This window comes from Blennius ocellaris (assembly GCF_963422515.1).
Source record: "Blennius ocellaris genome assembly, chromosome: 22".
In the NCBI taxonomy this organism is placed as follows: Eukaryota; Metazoa; Chordata; class Actinopteri; order Blenniiformes; family Blenniidae; genus Blennius; species Blennius ocellaris.
Genome location: NC_137671.1, coordinates 1,152,211 through 1,170,139, shown reverse-complemented (window position 1 = coordinate 1,170,139; position 17,929 = coordinate 1,152,211). Strand labels below are relative to the sequence as shown.

Here is a 17,929-nt window from a genome sequence, read left to right as displayed (position 1 = left end):
AAGGAGGACGAAGCGTCTTCTGCTTCCTCAAACATGTTCCAGACGGGGTCACCGATGGCAGAACCACCTTCTGTGTCTTCTTCATCAATCACTGGGTTTGACTTTTAGGTCGACTTTTCACTTGGACTTCAAAGTGAAGCCACATCCAGGGGAGGCGCTTTAGGCTTTAAAAGCAGGACGGGACTCCGTTGGAGGAGTTTGTCCCCGGAGACGCGAGAGGAAGCAACAGGCCTTGCAAAGGAAATTCCTGAAAGGGAAACTCGGCGGTAAACAATGAGCACCGGCTCTATTTTGGGGGGAAAATAAACACAAAGTCGACCTCCTATGTGGATTGTAGTGGTTATTATTTTAGACTGAACGAGAACGCCGCCACATTTGAACTGCATAACTGCAATGTCACTGGCATGCCAGGCCACTAGAGGGTGCTGTGGGTTTTTAGTTTCATTGTAATGAAACCAACACACTATAAACACACATGGTTTGCTCAATATTACAAGGTCATAATCTGGAAATGCTTGTGTAAATTGAGTTCATCTTAATTTTCAGTTTAATGGTTCAACTTGTTGTTTATTTATTTATTTTTCCCTTAAGCTTCTTTTATCTTTGGAACATTTAGCTCCATCATATAAAGATAGTTGTTTTCCCTCATGGACAGGACGAGTTCTCGCCATGTGGGCAAGATTAAACCCTCACTCTTGGCTGACAGGCCTTAATTTTGCTTGATTTATTTTTTAAATTCTTTTAAGAGAAACGGTCGACTTTTCTCCCACAGTTCCACACTGTTGTAGTTACTAGTGGCGACTCCACTTGTGAAAAGAAGGTCTGTAACCCGGATTCCTTCTCCTCGCCCTCCGGGCTGATCCAGCAGCAGCACTCGCCTCCCTGCTATTGATCATGTCGCGTTTGTTCAGTGCTGATGTTCCTCTGAAATCTGCTGGCGTCGTGTTTCACTGCTGTGTGTGTGTGTGTGTGTGTGGGGGGGGGGGGGAGGGGGGGGGGGTGTTAGTGTGTGTGTTCAGTTCTCTCATAATGTTAATACACAGAGATTTGTGTTTTCATTACCGTCGTTCAATGACTGAGTGAAGTCGGTTACAGGAGCGTTTCCATATCTAACCTGAAGGGGGCAGTGTTGCATAACTATTCCACCGTCCAGTTCCAGACCCTAAAATAATCCATGTTGACATGATTTTCTGGCGTTTTGCCTCGACATTTCTCTGGTTTCAGCGTTCAGTCGTCACATTTTGCATAATCCCGGTTGTGTTCGCAGCAGAGCCGCGTCTCGCGAAGCCAGATTTTATTATTTGGAGAAAAATTGAGATACGCGATGTCGTTTTCACCCGGTGAGATGACTTAGGTGAGCAAAGGCAGCATTTGTCAGGCGTTAATGATTAAAAGGAGTTATTATAATGCATGTTGAAGATGGTCCTTTATGAGATCGCAAAGTGAAACGCAGTTGCAGTGATTGACCGTACAATCTAGAGCTACACTCGGTAGAGCGCAGACCTTCGCCAATGCCACGCCGGCATGTTAGCCGTTAGCTCATATCGATGCTAGCTAGGTAGCGACGTCACTGTGTGAAACGCTGAGCACGGAGCATCTCCATGGCAACAGGAGCCTCTCATCCACTTTTGTATGGAACTTTTTTGGGGGGGGCGGTTTTTTTGTGATTTGTTCGGAAACGGTTAGACGTTAATGTCCCAGAATCAAATCTCTTGATCCTTGGACGACGACAAATCGTCCCTGAAGATTTCATGTAGTTCAGGTGAGTCGTTTTGTGGGTAAATGTGGCCGAACCCGTGCAGGGGGAAGCCGCCGAAGTGGTACAGACTCCACCACTAGGGGGCGACAGAATCCAAGCTGTGTTTTGTGGCGTCCTCCCAGGGTTCGACCCGGCGGGTCAGGTGGCCATCGGCTTCTCCCACTGGAACAGCCCGTTCCCGGGCGGCGACCTGCCCAGCCCGGACTGCGTCCGCTCGGAGGCGTCGGCCGTGCCGCCGGCCGGCGAGCACCTGGAGGCGCTGTCTTGCCCCGCCTCCCTGTCCGTCACGCCGCTGCCCACCTGCAGCGCCAGCCAGGAGACGCTCTGCGACGGCAGCAGTGAGTAACGGCAGGGAGCTGCTTCTTTTCTTTGTGATTCATGAAAGACATATACATCAAAGGGTTTCAGGGAGCTGCTTCTTTTCTTTGTGATTCATGAAAGACATATACATCAAAGGGTTTCAGGGAGCTGCTTCTTTTCTTTGTGATTCATGAAAGACATATACATCAAAGAGTTTCATTTAGTTGCACGACAAAGAAAATGTTAAAAGACTTTCATTTCACAACTGGAATTTGCATTACTTCCTCCGAGGAGCAGCCGCGGAATTTAGTTGCTTAAAAAACAAACAAAAAAACCCTGAAATAATGCAAAAGCAAGGAAATGACGCCTTCATCAACCCTCAGGCCGGAAGAGATGGAAGAGAAGAGGTAAAACTTTATTGATTTTTTTTTATTTTTTTTTCATTGAACATTTCTTTGATTCTGTTACGTTTGGTTGAACGAACACAATTAACTTTATTGATATTCTGTTAAGATTCACATGTGGTAAATATGTTTATTAAAAAATACATTAAAAGAGCACTATCATTTCCTCCATGATTAAAAATGTATAGTTGTTTTATATATTAGATTTTAATAACCCTTGTACAATTATCAGTGGACTAATGCATGTGTTTACTATGTGATGTTCAACATTCTGAATATATACATATTTACTGATATGTTTAAGAATTCTCTGTACAGTATTTACAGTATATAAAAAAGAGAACCATCATTTTCATGTTTGCACAAGTTCAATATCTCATACCTCATATTATCTCATATATCTATATATAAAACTGTTTTGCCAATTTTAAATGTTTCTTTTTATATATTCGCAACCAAAAACATAAAATCACCATAGTTTGATTGTGATGCAGTGATTACAGTTGGAAAACTAGTATAATCGTGCAAAAGTACAAGACGTAGCGTGTACTGGGACAGGATATTGATTAGATTGGATTGTGTGCTTTTATTTTGGCGTTTACGATCACAGGTTTAAGGTTAGAAATAAGATGTGAAGGACAATAAAAGTACCGACACAGAGAGCATAGGAAAGATTAGAAAAATAAATACAGAGAAAAGATTCTAAAAAAAAACATCAAATAGTTTCAAATAAGTTAAAATGCATTGCTTGTTTTTTAACATCCTGACGGGAAGTTTCTCTCTTTGCTTTGTGTTTTACAGATGAATTGAGTCTCGACCTGCACGAAGTGGAAAAACAACGTTTGATTGAATAATTGTCTTTAAAATGTCGGGAAACGTTGATTTCAAGTGTCAAGAAAACAACAAATAAAAGACCATTTTTAAAAAAGAAACGTCTTCATGCATTGTCCTTCAGAAACGGTTTGTTTTGAATATTTGTTTCGCGAGACAGACGGGAACTCCGATTTTTAAATGACTTTTTAGCTGAGTGAGTAACTTTTTAATCCAAATCAGACAATAATGACTTGTAACGGCTTTTAAACGATCCTCGTATTTTACACCAAGTTCAAGTGAACGGCTGAAACACCAGCGTCGAAGTCGCCTTTTACTTTGAAAACCCCAGAAGTCGGCCCGGGAAGTGGAGCGGCGCCACTTCCTGTTCGGCTCCCCCGGCCCTGCAAAGTTATTTTAAAGGTCTCAATGTGGACGTGCAGGAAATGTAGGAGCGGCTGGATGACGTAAATCTGCTTATTGACCATCATCATCGTCATCATCTTCATCCCACCACTGGCGCAGTGCCAGCGCTTCCATCGTGCAGCTGTCGCTGCCGTTTAATGCTGACTCAGCAATTAGACTGATCTGTCACTATTAATAATCAACCAGTTCTTTTCACTGCTTTTTTTTAATTTTTTTTATTAAATCATTTAAATTTGAAGTATGATTTATGATCTATAAGCGATACGTCGTTCTTTTTTCCCCTCCACATCTTCCAGGCCCTGTTTTGTGTGTAAACGAGGCCCCTGGTCCTCCACTTTTTTATTACCTGAGGCTTTTACTTTGTAGACCAATACAGTTTTAAAAAGTAGTGGATCTGAGTACTGCTGTAATGAAGACTATCAAACTAGCATTCGTTTCAAAGTAAGAGTTTATCATTCATTTTCTTTTCTCCATCCTTGTCTTGAATGTGGATCTTTTTAACACGTTAAACTTAAAAAAAAAACATTTAAACTTTTCCAGCCTGAGATTCTTTTCTTTTCTTCTTCTTTTAAAAAAAAATGTATTTCAATCATGTTACTTTCTTTTTCTCAGGTTTCATGGAGCTCATTGTATTGAATGTTTCCGTAGTTTGAAAGGACCACGAAGAAGATAAATCTTATAGTTTCTTCAAAATAACAGAAAAAAAGAAAAGAAAAAACTCCAAATAAAACAAAATGATGGCATATATGGACAATAATAAATTAGAATTGAATTCAGTTTTCTTTTCTCCATCCTTGTCTTGAATGTGGATCTTTTTAACACGTTAAACTTAAAAAAATTTAAAAAAAAAATACATTTCAACTTTTTCAGCCCGAGATTCTTTTCTTTTCTTCTTTTTTTAAATTAATTTCAATCCTGCTATTTTCTTTTTCTCAGATTTCATAGTTTATGTATATTTTATTTTATTTTTTATTTTTTTTAAATGTTTCGGACTTCAAAATAAAAGAAAATGATGGTATAGGACAATAATAAATAAAAAAAATTCACCCTACATGTTTTACCTACTTTTTTTTTTTTGATGCATTGGATTGCAAATCCAGTGTGTGTGTGTGTGTGTGTGTGTGTGTGTGTGTGTGTGTGTGTGTGTGTGTGTGTGTGTGTGTGTGTGTGTGTGTGATCCTCGGTGCCAGCTGTGATTGTTTTGGGCAGCAGCAGCAGTCACAGCCCGCCCTCTTTTCTTTTTTCCTTTCCCCTGATTGGCTGCTGCCAGAGCAGCTTAACCTCTGATTGGCTGCCAGAGAAGCCTGAGAAGAAATACCGATGAGTGGCACGCACCTCCTCCCTCCCTCTCTCTCTCTCTCCCTCTCTCTCTCTCTCTCTCTCTCTCCCTCTCTCTCTCTCACTGTAAACCTCCTGCTTGTGCTTCTGTGTGTGTGTGTGTGTGTGTGTGTGTGTGTTGTTTCCTCCTTCACTCAGGATCTGTCAGTGGTTCTCCGGGGTCGTCGCCATGGCAGCAGCGCCTCAGAAGGTGTTTATGTTGAAGCGAGGATGATGATGATGATGAGGATGAGGAAGATGATGATGATGATGAGGAGTCTGGAGTTCTAGACTGGGGATGCTGGTTCCCCTCAGCAAGGACGTCCGCATGGAGGGGGACAAGGGCTGAGGTGTGTGTGTGTGAGTGTGTGTGTGTGTATGTGTGTGTGTGTGTGTGTGTGTGACTGGCGTTTGCTGCAGCCTGGCTGGGAAGGCTTCCTCATCCTCCTCTTCCTCCTCCTCCTCTTCCTCTCTCTCTCTCTCTCCTCCCCTGAGGGGTGAAGCCGCCTCTCTACCTCCGCCACCTTCTGCACGGTGAGTCTCCTCAAGTTGTCCCTGCAGCTCGTCCTCCGGAGTGGACGTCCTCCTGCTGCAGTGCTCGCTCGCTCTCTCTCTCTCTCTCTCTCTCTCTCTCTCTCTCTCTCTCTCTCTCTGTCCCTCTCTCTCTCGTCCCGTCACACTCCTGTGCTTCATCTCACACACACTGTGCAAACGTATGACCTTCACACACACACACACACACACACGCACACTGAGCCGTCCCCGTTTTTTTTTTTTTTTTTGTGTGTGTGTGTGTGTGTTTTTTTGTTGTTGTTTTGTTTTTTTTCCCAAGATTGCAGTTCCGCATTTCCTCATCCTTCATCCTCGCTGGTGCATCGGTTGTAAAACACAGAAATGGGTCACGTTCCCTGTGTGTGTGTGTGTGTGTGTGTGTGTGTGTGTGTGTGTGTGTGTGTGTGTGTGTGTGTGTGTGTGTGTGTGTGTGTGTGTGTGTGTGTGTGTGTGTGTGTTTCCTCCTGACACCAGTCGCAGGTCTTGCAGCTGCCAAATCTCTCCTGCTTCTCTTTAGGGGAGAACAAACATAAACCCCAGAGCATTATGGGGGGGGGGCATACACACACACACACACACACACACACACACACACACACACACACACACACACACACACACACACACACACACACACACACACACACACACACACACCCATTCTCCTTTTAGTTTCCCCTCAGAGTCGTCGGTCATCTGCAGGTTCTAGTGTTACGCAACGGAGCACATTGTTGTTGTTGTTGTTGTTGTTGTTGTTGTTGTTGTTGTTGTTGTTGTTGACACAGCAGTAATGGAAACGTAGAAGCACGGAGGCAGTGTTTCCTCGTTTCAGGTCCAGAGGATTTGACGAGTCAAAGCTCAGAGAACCGACGGATCGTCTGCTAGCAGAACATTGTGAATGTTGAAGAAACGAGTTCCAGTCGTTTTCTAAAATACGTTTTTAGAAAAACAGACGAGTTCCAGTCGTTTCCTTCTATAACACAACATTGCCAATGGTGTAACAATAATGTAATAACTTTCCTATAACCCAACAATGCATAATAGAGTAACTTGCACATAGAATAATGATATAATGGCCAATAATGTAACAATGGCCTCTAATGTAATAACTTGCCTATAACCTAATGACGCATAATGCAGTAACTTGCCAATAATGTAATAACTTGCCTATAACCTAACAATACATAATGTAATAACTTGCCAATAATGTAACAATAATATGAAATGCCAATAATTGCCAATAATGTAATTACTTCACAGTAACAACAACGGCCAATAACACATTGCCAATGGTGTAACAATAATGTAACAACTTGCCTATAACCTAATGACGCATAATGCAGTAACTTGCCAATAATGTAATAACTTGCCAAAAATTTAATAACTTGCCAATAATGTAACAATAATGTAAAATGCCAATAACTTGCCAATAATGTAATAACTTCACAGTAACAACAACGGCCAATAACACAACATTGCCAATGGTGTAACAATAATGTAATAACTTTCCTATAACCCAACAATGCATAATAGAGTAACTTGCACATAGAATAATGATGTAATGGCCAATAATGTAACAATGGCCTCTAATGTAATAACTTGCCTATAACATAATGACGCATAATGCAGTAACTTGCCAATAATGTAATAACTTGCCTATAACCTAACAATACATAATGTAATAACTTGCCAATAATGTAACAATAATATAAAATGCCAATAACTTGCCAATAATGTAATAACTCCACAGTAACAACAACGGCCAATAACACATTGCCAATGGTGTAACAATAATGTAATAACTTGCCTATAACCTAACAATGCATAATTCAGTAACTTGCCAATAATGTAAAAACTTGCCAAAAATTTAATAACTTGCCAATAATGTAACAATAATATAAAATGCCAATAACTTGCCAATAATGTAATAACGTGCCTATAACCCAACAAAGCATCACGCAGTAACTGGCCAATGATGTCATTCTTGCACCGCCGCCTGCAGCGGCGTCGTGAGGGAAACCATCTGCTGCCCTGGTGGCGTCATGTGACCTCGTCCCGTCATGTGACCTGGGCTCCAGTTACAGGCGCCGTTAAAGTTTGATGGATTCATTGTTGGGGCGTCTCTGAGGGACCGTGTCGATGCTCCCTGGACACCGGCTGTCGGGCGGAATGTTCGGATCAAACCTCCTTTGAAAACCTCCTGCAGTTCCACCCCCTGCCTGTTAGGGGGCGCTGTGGCCCCAAACAAACCCTGACCTGACTTTTTCATGGTAAAACAGTCAATCTCAGTGTCGTATCCGATATTCCACAAACGTATCTGAGTCGTAGTTTCAGGTGTTTCTCTCAGCGGGTGCCTCAATACGCCACCTGTTGGTGGAGACTTGTATTGCAAACGGGTTTTAACCATCAGAACGCAAAACCGACAGGAAGTGTGACGCGTCCCTGCTCTGTATTCATTTAGCGGATCAGCGGCGGCCATCTTGTTTCCCTCCTGCGACGATAGCGCCGCTCTAATCTTCTTAATAGAAACAAGAGCTCGTACAAATGAAGGTATCGCCGCGTTGGGATTAAATGTGTGTCGGGATTAAGCTTCTTAAAGTAAATCTGTTTTCCCGGCGATGGACTCGGGACCATCGCTGTGCTCAGCCGGGTTAGGCTCCGCCCCCCCCTCCCCTCCGGAGGACGGAAAGTCGGAGAAACAAACCAGATACTTTGACTTTTTGAAAACTGCTTCCGAAGTGGAATTTTTTAAAGCAGAGAGGAAATGTTTGTGAAACGCTGCGACTACACTACTATCATAGTAAATAATTACTCAGTTGAACAATAACAAAAAAAATGGCCGCCTCCAGGACATCATTGCTCCCAGGCCAGATTCTCCTCACAGGCTCCCCCTGGTGGCCAAACATGCGAACTGCGTTTTCATTATCATTGTCCAAAACTGTGATTAAAACGACGCGTTTCTTCTTGAAGCGTCGTGTAAAAAGGCTCTTATTGTGAAGCACCTCGTGGGTTTTTTTCACATTTTATTTTTTTGTTATTTGCAAAAAAGTCAAAATTCGTCAAACTTACATAAGTTTCCATCTTCCACTCCTGCGTCCGTCCAGGTGTGAGTTTGTCTCTACATGGGTCTGAGCCCCGGCGGCAGACCGTCCAGCGACACAGAGTCCCGCTGCAGCCCTCGGCCTCCGGCCACCAGGGGGCGGAGCCAGCGCTGGCCTTCCCCCGGCGCGGGGCGGCCGACATCATGGAGGAGGAATCCTCGGCCGAAGCCCCCGACTCCGGCGCCCGGGACGACGGGCCTCCGCTGGGTGAGACGGCTACGTTGGCTAAAAGCTAATCGAAGTGGTGAAAATGAACTCGTGTTCTCGAGGAGGAATCGGATCATTTAAGGTTGTTTTGGGGGTTTTTGTGCTTTTGTTTTTCAAAAATCTGACAAAAAGATAGTTCAGGGTAATTTTCCATTTATCTTATTGTTTTTTTTTTTTTTGTTTTGTTTTTTGAGATGCTCGTCTTAGGATCGCCCTCGCAAACAAGATGTCAACTCATTGGGTTATGTTGTAAATAAAAATAAATAAAAACAAATCCTTTTGCGCGATTTGTAACGATAAAGATGTAAAAGAGTAGAATGAAATAAGTCATACTTATTTCCACCAAAGTTTGTTTATCCTTTTTTTTTTGTTTACTTTTCTTTGGACAAGTCCAGAAATAAATTAAATAAATATATAAACATAAAATAAGGATGAAAAAAATAAACAAGCAAACAAACACAAAATAAATATAAAAATAAATACATCAAATTAATATAAATAAAAAATATATCAAATAAATAGAATAAATAAGTAAGCAAGTAAACATAAAATTAACATAAATACATAAATATAAATAAATAAATGAGTAAACCAAAAATAAATACAAAATAAATCCTTTTGCGTGATTTGTAACGATAAAGATGTGAAAGGGTAGAATTAAATAAGTCAGACTTATTTCCACCAATCCCCCCCCCATTCATTGTTTGTTTATCTTTTTTCTTGTTTCATTTTCTTCTTCTTTCCAGAAATAAATAAATAAATAAACATCAAATAAGGACGAAAAAATAAACAAGCAAACAAACATAAAATAAATAGAAAAATAAATACATCCAATTAATATAAATAAAAAAAATAAAATAAAATAAATATATATAATAAATAAGTAAGCAAGTAAACATCAAATTAATATAAATACATAAATATATATAAATAAATAAATAAACCAAAAATAAATATAAATAAATAAAAAATATAAATAAATAAATGAATTGTTTCATTTTGCTGAAAGGCACATTTAAGTAAATATTTCACTCAGTGTGATTAAAACAATAAGATAAGCCTCACTGTAAGTACGTCTAACAAATTCTACTACTACTAATAATAATATTATTTTCTGTCAAACATTAGAAAAGAAAACCTAATTCTCTGTTTACGCAACGCTTTCTATTGAAAACACAGAAACAAAAACAACCAACAGCTCCCCCTGGTGGCTAAACATGAAAACTGCAGTTGTAAACGGCAAATTTGAAATGAAAAGAAGACGACAATGCGTTTTCACTTGGGACGTTGTAAACAGCCACAGGATGTTGCTAAAATTCCATTTGCTTGACTGACGCGTCCACGTTCGTTGACTTTCTCCGTTTTGGCGTCCAGCGGTGAAGGACGTCAACGTGCTGCTGGAGCGGCTGAGGACCGACGGCGTCAGCAGCCCGTCGAGAGACGACGACGACGACGACGACTCCACCCTGCAGAACCCGGGAACCGACAGCAGCGTCCTCGACGACAACACCAAGTCCGACGCGCGCCTCCCAGAGGTCGGTGCTGGCGCTGCAGGGGCGCTGCAGGGGCGCTGCAGGGGCGCTGCAGGGGCGCTGCAGGGGCGCTGCAGGGGCGCTGCAGGGTCGCTGCAGGGGCGCTTTGCTTTTAGGCTTCTGCACGAGTTGTGTGAAGAAAATGTATTCATTTATTTATTTGTTCATGCTATTTCATGCCATTTCACTATATATATATATACATATATACGTGCATATATACACACATATACAGTAATCTGTCATCCATACATGAACAAAAGGGAACAGAGAGAAGATTAATCTTGTGTTTTCTGTTCCTATTAGCAACTTTCAACAAAATCAAACCAATTAAACCCCCCCTCCCCCAACCTGTTTTTCTGTTTGTACATTTTCTTAAATTTGTAAACATTTAAACTTAAATTCCACACTTAAAGAGTTCCACAGTTTTACTCCATAAACAGATGGACGTTTCTGTTTCAGCGACGTTCCGTGCAAGCATTGTTCTGTAACAACAAAATAATTATTGTACATGAGTTAAATAGAAAAATTGGACTGGAGGAGGAACAGAGGGCGACGATCTTTCTGCTGCCTCAATACACCATCTAGTGGTGCGAACATGTATCACAAGACTGAAGATTATAGATAAGGGAGGTGGAACAGAGTCTATACAGCTTAATTTGATCTTTGGTGGGCTGGACGAGTAAAATAGTTCCTTAGCCTTTAAATTATTGTAATTTTACAATAATTGACACCAAAAATTGCTCCGAAATCAACATAAATCCGATTTTATTGACGGTTTGTGGTGCAAAAACAACCAAAAAAGCCCATACGACCTTTTTCATGCATGTTTTTCTTAGACTTCTTTAAGAATATGACCGTCCTCCTCCTCCTCCTCCTCCTCCTCCTCCTCCTCCTCCTCCTCCGCCCACTCAGGCGAGGAGTAAGTCCAGCGGCCTCTGCTTCAGCGACGGCAAGAGTCGCATCGACTACATCCTGGTTTACAGGAAGTCCAGCGCCCAGGCGGAGAAGAGGGAGGTGTTCGAGAGGAACGTCCGGGCGGAGGGGCTGCACATGGAGAAGGAGGTGGGTTGGTCTTATCACGTCTCGGGTCCCGTCGCTCCACCAACCTCGTATTCAAAGTTGATTTTCCCGCCATTTGAATATCAGATCATAGGAGCTACATTCAGAATCTGCTGTGTCTGTGTGAGCTGGACTGGCTCCGCCCCCCACACACACGCCCATCTATGGGGAAGAGGAGGAAGTACTTCCTCTTGTGGCGCCATGTGCCAGAGCAGAGCTGCCTGATTGTGGGAGGAGGCAAAGTTTGATGAGTTTGACGGATGAAATTAATTCATGAAGCAGCGCAACACCGGAGCACGATAATTAAATAGTGAAATGATTCATGTGTTTTTTTTTCCATGAAATTTATTTAGATTTTAATTAATTAGTGACACGTGTATATATTTAATGACAGTTTTAAGTAATAAATGACAAATTTAATTATGTATTATTTATTTATTCATTTATTTAATTTTGGCATATTTAAGGCAATTAAATAATAGTGAAATAATTATATATGTCTTTTACATAAAATCAATTGGTATTTTAATTAATGCTATATTTATATATTTAATGTCAATTTTAATTAATTAATTACACATTTATATATTTAATGACAGTTTTAAATAATTAATGACACATTTAATTATTTAATTGTGTATCATTTATTTAATTTTGGCACATTTAAGCAATTAAATAATTAAATAGTGAAATAATTGTGTCTTTTACATAAAATTAAGTGGTATTTTAATTGATGATATATTTATATATTTGATGCCAATTTTAAGTAATTAATGACAAATTTAATTATTGAATGGTTCATCATTTATTTAATTTTGGCACATTTAGGCAATGAAAGGTCTTTTACATAAAATGTATTTGCTTTTTAATTAATGACACATCTAGATATTTAATTCAAATTTTAATAGTTTAATGACACATTTAATTAATTATTTAATGGTGCATTTATGTATGTATTTATGTATTTATTTATTTATTTATTGGTCCAGTGTGTCGTCTGCTTCCTGACAGGCGTCGTCCACCAACAGCGACGTGATCTTCCTGAAGGTCCACGCGCCGTGGGACGTCCTCTGCCGCTACGCCGAGCTCATGAACATCCGCATGCCGTTCAGGTGGGGGGGGGGGGGGGGGGGGGGGTTGGGGGTGGGGGGGGAGGGGGGGGGGGGGGTGACATGTTCAGTATCATAGAATCTTGAACAATGTAAGAAAGAACGAATGAAAAGTGCAATTAAGCACAGTTAATTCACCAAAAAATTTCACATTTTCACATAGAAAGGGGAAGAAGAAAGAAAAAAACACTTTTTTTAACATTAGGCTCAATAGCATTAATAATAATATAGCAATAATAATAATAATAATAAATATTTGTGTTTGTAATGGTCAAGTAGCTAAAGGTTAGTTACTTCCAAAAGCCATCGTGAACGATTATCAATCCAGTTTATAGTAAAGTTTTCAAATAAGAGTCATGGGGATCCAGCGGAGGAAATGCCTCCATTATAACAAAATAAAAGCTGGACCACGATTTTAAAAAAACAAACATTTCCACATGTATTTATTACAATAAACTCGTCCCAGTAACTGTTTGATTAGAAGCCATGTGAACAACTTAAGCAGAAGAATGTCCCGCAGCAGCCACTGAATACCTTTTATTTTGAAATCTTCCAGGAGGAAAATCTTTTATATGCACAGAAGGCACAAGTTCATGAGCAGGTACGTGTTCGGAGAGCTTCTAATCCCCGGAACTCATTTAAGACGTGCAGCTGAATACTTGGGATTGATAAAACATCCGTTTTATTGTTGTTTTTGTTGTTGTTTTTTTTAATGGCAGGATGGAAAAGCGCATCAACAAGTTCCGGGGTTTTCTTCCCCGCAAGCCCATGAAGCTGGACAGCGACACGTTGCCCGACCTGGAGGAGAACGAGAGCTTCACCGCCCCCTTCAGTCGATCCCGGATCCACCAGTACGTCTTCCTGTTACCCCCCTCCACCCCTTAACCCACCCCCCCCAGATGGTTTAATCCAGGGGTGTCAAACTCATTTCAGTTGAGGGGCCACATCAACCTGATCTGACCTCTGGAGGCCCAACAAGTCAAACATAACATTAAACTGCAGATATGGACAAAGATCAAAGTCTTTCCTTCCTTTGATCCTTTTGTATCTGCAAGAATTTGCCATTTGTCTATTCTGAAATATGCATATTAAAGGAAATCAGATATTATATATGCAAAAAAAAAACCCTCAGTCACCTGTATCTGGATATCCTATTTTTATTCAGGACATTTTTTTGACTTTACATGTCTAAAATTGGACTCGTTGTTTTATTGTGAAAGGCGTTGCGTCATGTGACCTCCACATTGTCAGGAGTCAAATTCTGACCAAGGGCGGTTTTGAATGTCATTTTTGACAATCTAAGTGTTTTTAGATCAACATCTGTCAGTTTTCATATTTATACTTAAAAAAAAAAATAAAAAATCACATGGTGGGCCGGATTAGATCCTCTGGCGACCCGGTTCTGGCCCCCGGGCCACATGTTGGACACCCCTGCTTTAATCCTAATTTCACCCTCCAACCTTTTCGCAGTTTCATCATCCACAAGAAAGACACGTTTTTCAACAACGCCACCAGGAGTCGCATCGTCCATCACATCCTGCAGCGGGTGAAGTACGAGGAGGGCAAGAACAAGATGGGTGAGGGTTTCCACTTCCTGGACTGTGTCACAATAAAAGCCTGAAGACGTCAAAACATTAGGTCAAGAGGGGGGAGGAGAAGTTTTAACAAGGATGTTCAAAGGAAAAGTCGGTTTTGAGTCGTTTCCATGTTGAAAAGCCTGAAATGTGTTTTATCGGATATTTAAAGTTTTTTATCGAAAACTGTGACGACTTAATTTATACACTTAGACGTAGTTTGGTTTGTAACAAAAAGGGCAGATAAGTCGCTTAGTGAGGATCCGAGATCGTCTTTTATCAAACCAAACCAGGTTGAAAATGTACAATAATACAATAATAAATACCACAATAATAAAAGTGGTTTTTGATTTATAGACTTAAAAGTTGCAATATCACCTCTATTTTGTTTTAAATGTGTTAATTTACAATTCGTTTAACGGCTGATTGAATAAGTAAATAAATTCATGTTAAAAAGATCTTAAAATTGTTTTAATTTATTCTATTAAAGAAAAACAATTTTTTTTATCTTCTCCCAAAAAGACAAAAACATGAGAGACGAACTGTTGGTTTAAATCTTCTGTGACTATCTGATATTAGTTTCATCCCACATTTTGCACTGAGATTTATTTATAAGCTGTATTTTAATCTCAGCTCGTATTTGATCCCCTTTTTACGAGAACGAATCGCACGCCGTCGTTGTTTTTAAATCAAATTGAACATATTTCCAGTCAAACTTGTCTTTCTAGCAGCCGGAGCTTCACATCCGGACCGACATGCAGATTTCTGCAGGTCTGATGTGTCGTCTGCTTTTTCGCCGACGGCGGTTTTGCTAAAAAGGAAGCGTCTCCTCGCAGCTTTATGAATAAAGAATCCTTCTGCCTTGATTCCAGGCCTGAATCGTCTCCTGAGCAATAATTCCTACGAGGCGGCGTTTCCTCTTCACGAGGTGATTTATGGCTGATTTCCTCTTTTTTCACTGACGTGTGCCGCCTGCAATCCTTTCTAAAGACCTGTGTGTGTGTGTGTGTGTGTGTGTGTGTGTGTGTGTGTGTGTGTGTGTGTGTGTGTGTGTGTGTGTGTGTGTGTGTGTGTGCGCTCCCACAGGGCAGCTACCACAGTAAGAACTCCATCAGGACCCACGGGGCGGAGAACCAGCGCCACCTCCTGTACGAGTGCTGGGCCTGGTGGGGGGTCTGGTACAAGTACCAGCCTCTGGACCTCATCAGGTATCGACTCACAAGCTACTGACATTTTAAAACGATGGGTGGAAAAGCTTTCTTGTGTGTGCAGACGTTTTGAACGCTTTTAGCTTGATTTGATTCCTTCACAGATTTAGACCGGCGCCGCGCGACTTCATAGACACGTGTGGCGACATCGTGATTCTAATTAGTGAATAAAGACGCCAGTTTAAGTCCTAGGGCCTCCTTTAATTTGGACACATCTATTTTTTTAAATATGATCATAATTTTTATAATAATTAAAAAAAAATAATCTAATAATTTAAAAAAATAATTTTTATAATAATTTTTTAAAATAATTTTTATAATAATTTTTTTAAAATAATTATGATGATAATTTTTATAATAATTTTTAAGAAGAATATTTATAATAATGTTTTAAAATAATTTTTATAATAATTTTTATAATTAAGAATATTTACAATAATGTTTAAATAGAATTTTTATAATTTTTATAATTAAGAATATTTATAATAATTATTAAAGATAATTTTTATAATAATTTATATAATTAAGAATATTATTATTATTATTATTATTATTATTATTATTATTATTTTAGCATGTAGCCATTCTAACCTCCAAAAGTGTCTGCACTTTTTGATGTACTTTTTTATTATTATAATTTTTATTTTAAAAAATTATAATTAATAATATTATTATTATTATTACTATTATTTTAGTATGTAGCCATTCCAACAGCCAAAACTATCTGTACTTTTCGACATACTTTTTTTTGTGTAACAAAAGTGTCCTATCACTTTTGTTAATTCAGTTCAATTCAACTTTATTTACACGGCGCCAAATACAACACAGTCAATTCTTTGTGCTTTTAAGAGAGAAACTCAACAATCGAGTCAAAATCGACTCCACTAATGATTCAAAAGCAGTTCAGGACTTTCCTTTCGCTCTTTTAATTTACATAAAACGTCTATTTTTTTTCCACCCTGGATGTAACTTTACAATTCAAAGCAGTGAAAGGTATAAAACATTGACATGTTTGGTGTTGTACCTGGTTCTAGTGATGCTAGTTGAGGTGAGATAAACTGTTTGAAGGCTCAGATTCGTGTCTTCGTGCGTCCGCTGTTTTTCAGGAGGTACTTCGGGGAGAAGATCGGCCTGTACTTCGCCTGGCTGGGCTGGTACACGGGGATGCTGTTCCCCGCGGCCCTGGTGGGCCTGCTGGTCTTCCTGTACGGCATCTTCACCCTGGAGCACTGCCAGGTCAGGTAAGGTAACCCCCCCCCCTACGTATTTCACATCCTGACAGTCTGTTTGGTTTTATTTTGCGAATCCTTGTTTTCCTTCCAGCAAAGAAATCTGCCAGGCCACCGATACCATCATGTGTCCCATCTGTGACCAGTACTGCCCCTACCTGAAGCTGTCCGACAGCTGCATCTATGCCAAGGTACGCCCCCTGCCTTACACCTATGGTAAGGTACGCCCCCTCCCTTGTATCTATGCCAAGGTATGCCCCCTATCTTGCATCTATGGTAAGGTACACCCCCTCCCTTGTATTTATGCCAAGGTATGCCCCCTATCTTGTATCTATGGCAAAGAACGCCCCCTCCCTTGTAGCTATGGTAAGGTATGCCCCCTCCCTTGGACCTATGCCGAGGTACGCCCCCTCCCTTGTAGCTATGGTAAGGTACGCCCCCTCCCTTGTATCTATGCCAAGGTATGCCCCCTATCTTGTATCTACGGTAAGGTACGCCCCCTCCCTTACATTTATGCCAAGGTATACCCCATATCTTGTATCTATGGTAAGGTACGCCCCCTCCCTTGAATCCATGGTAAGGTACACCCCCTCCCTTGTATCTATGGTAAGCTACGCCCCCTCCCTTGTATCCATGGTATGGTACGCCCCCTTCCTTACATCTACGCTAAGGTACTCCCCCTCCCTTCCACCTATGCCAAAGTACGCCCCCTTCCTTGTAGCTATGGTAAGGTACGCCCCCTCCCTTACAACTATGGTAAGGTACGCCCCCTCCCTTGTATCTATGGCAAGGTACGCCACCTCCCTTACATCTATCGTAAGGTACGCCCCCACCCTTGTATCTATGCCGAGGTACGCCCCTTCCCTTGTATCTATTCTAAGGTACACCCCCTCCCGTAGACCTATGGTAAGGTATGCCCCCTCCCTTGTATCCATGGTATGGTACGCCCCCTTCCTTACATCTATGGTAAGGTACGCCCCCTCCCTTGTGGAAACACCGATGTCCTCTCTCGCCCCTCCAGGTGACGCATCTCTTTGACAACGGGGCGACGGTCTTCTTCGCCGTCTTCATGGCTGTCTGGGGTGAGTCTGTCCCACCGTCCTCGCTGTCTGTCCTCGCAGAAATGGTCGTCTCCCAGTCAGTTGCAGGTTCGATTCCCAATCACTGCCTGCTTACATACCGAAGTGTCCTTGGGCAAGACGCCGAACCCCAAAACTGCCATCGCCTTGCATCACATAGCTATAAAAAAATGCTATAAAAATTTCGAAATTAACCTTTTTTTTCCCATGAAGTAGTCAAACGAATTCCAATATATTCTTTATTTTTAATTGCGAGTCAA

At 40.8% G+C, this 17,929-nt stretch overlaps 1 protein-coding gene across 1 annotated transcript in view; it reads left to right on the top strand.

Annotated features, from left to right (window-relative positions):
* Positions 1 to 17,929, top strand: part of LOC308146483 (anoctamin-4-like) — a gene marked incomplete at its 3' end in the record, with an annotated part of 38,331 nt that overhangs the window by 5,716 nt on the left and 14,686 nt on the right. Inside the window, exons 3-15 of the mRNA XM_080518347.1 lie at positions 1,882 to 2,097; positions 8,673 to 8,876; positions 10,251 to 10,411; positions 11,324 to 11,473; positions 12,482 to 12,582; positions 13,136 to 13,180; positions 13,299 to 13,430; positions 14,050 to 14,156; positions 15,026 to 15,081; positions 15,240 to 15,361; positions 16,468 to 16,602; positions 16,685 to 16,781; positions 17,612 to 17,672. Of these exons, the coding sequence (XP_080374473.1) occupies positions 1,882 to 2,097; positions 8,673 to 8,876; positions 10,251 to 10,411; positions 11,324 to 11,473; positions 12,482 to 12,582; positions 13,136 to 13,180; positions 13,299 to 13,430; positions 14,050 to 14,156; positions 15,026 to 15,081; positions 15,240 to 15,361; positions 16,468 to 16,602; positions 16,685 to 16,781; positions 17,612 to 17,672 (1,587 nt within the window). The remainder of the gene's footprint in view (positions 1 to 1,881; positions 2,098 to 8,672; positions 8,877 to 10,250; positions 10,412 to 11,323; positions 11,474 to 12,481; positions 12,583 to 13,135; positions 13,181 to 13,298; positions 13,431 to 14,049; positions 14,157 to 15,025; positions 15,082 to 15,239; positions 15,362 to 16,467; positions 16,603 to 16,684; positions 16,782 to 17,611; positions 17,673 to 17,929) is intronic.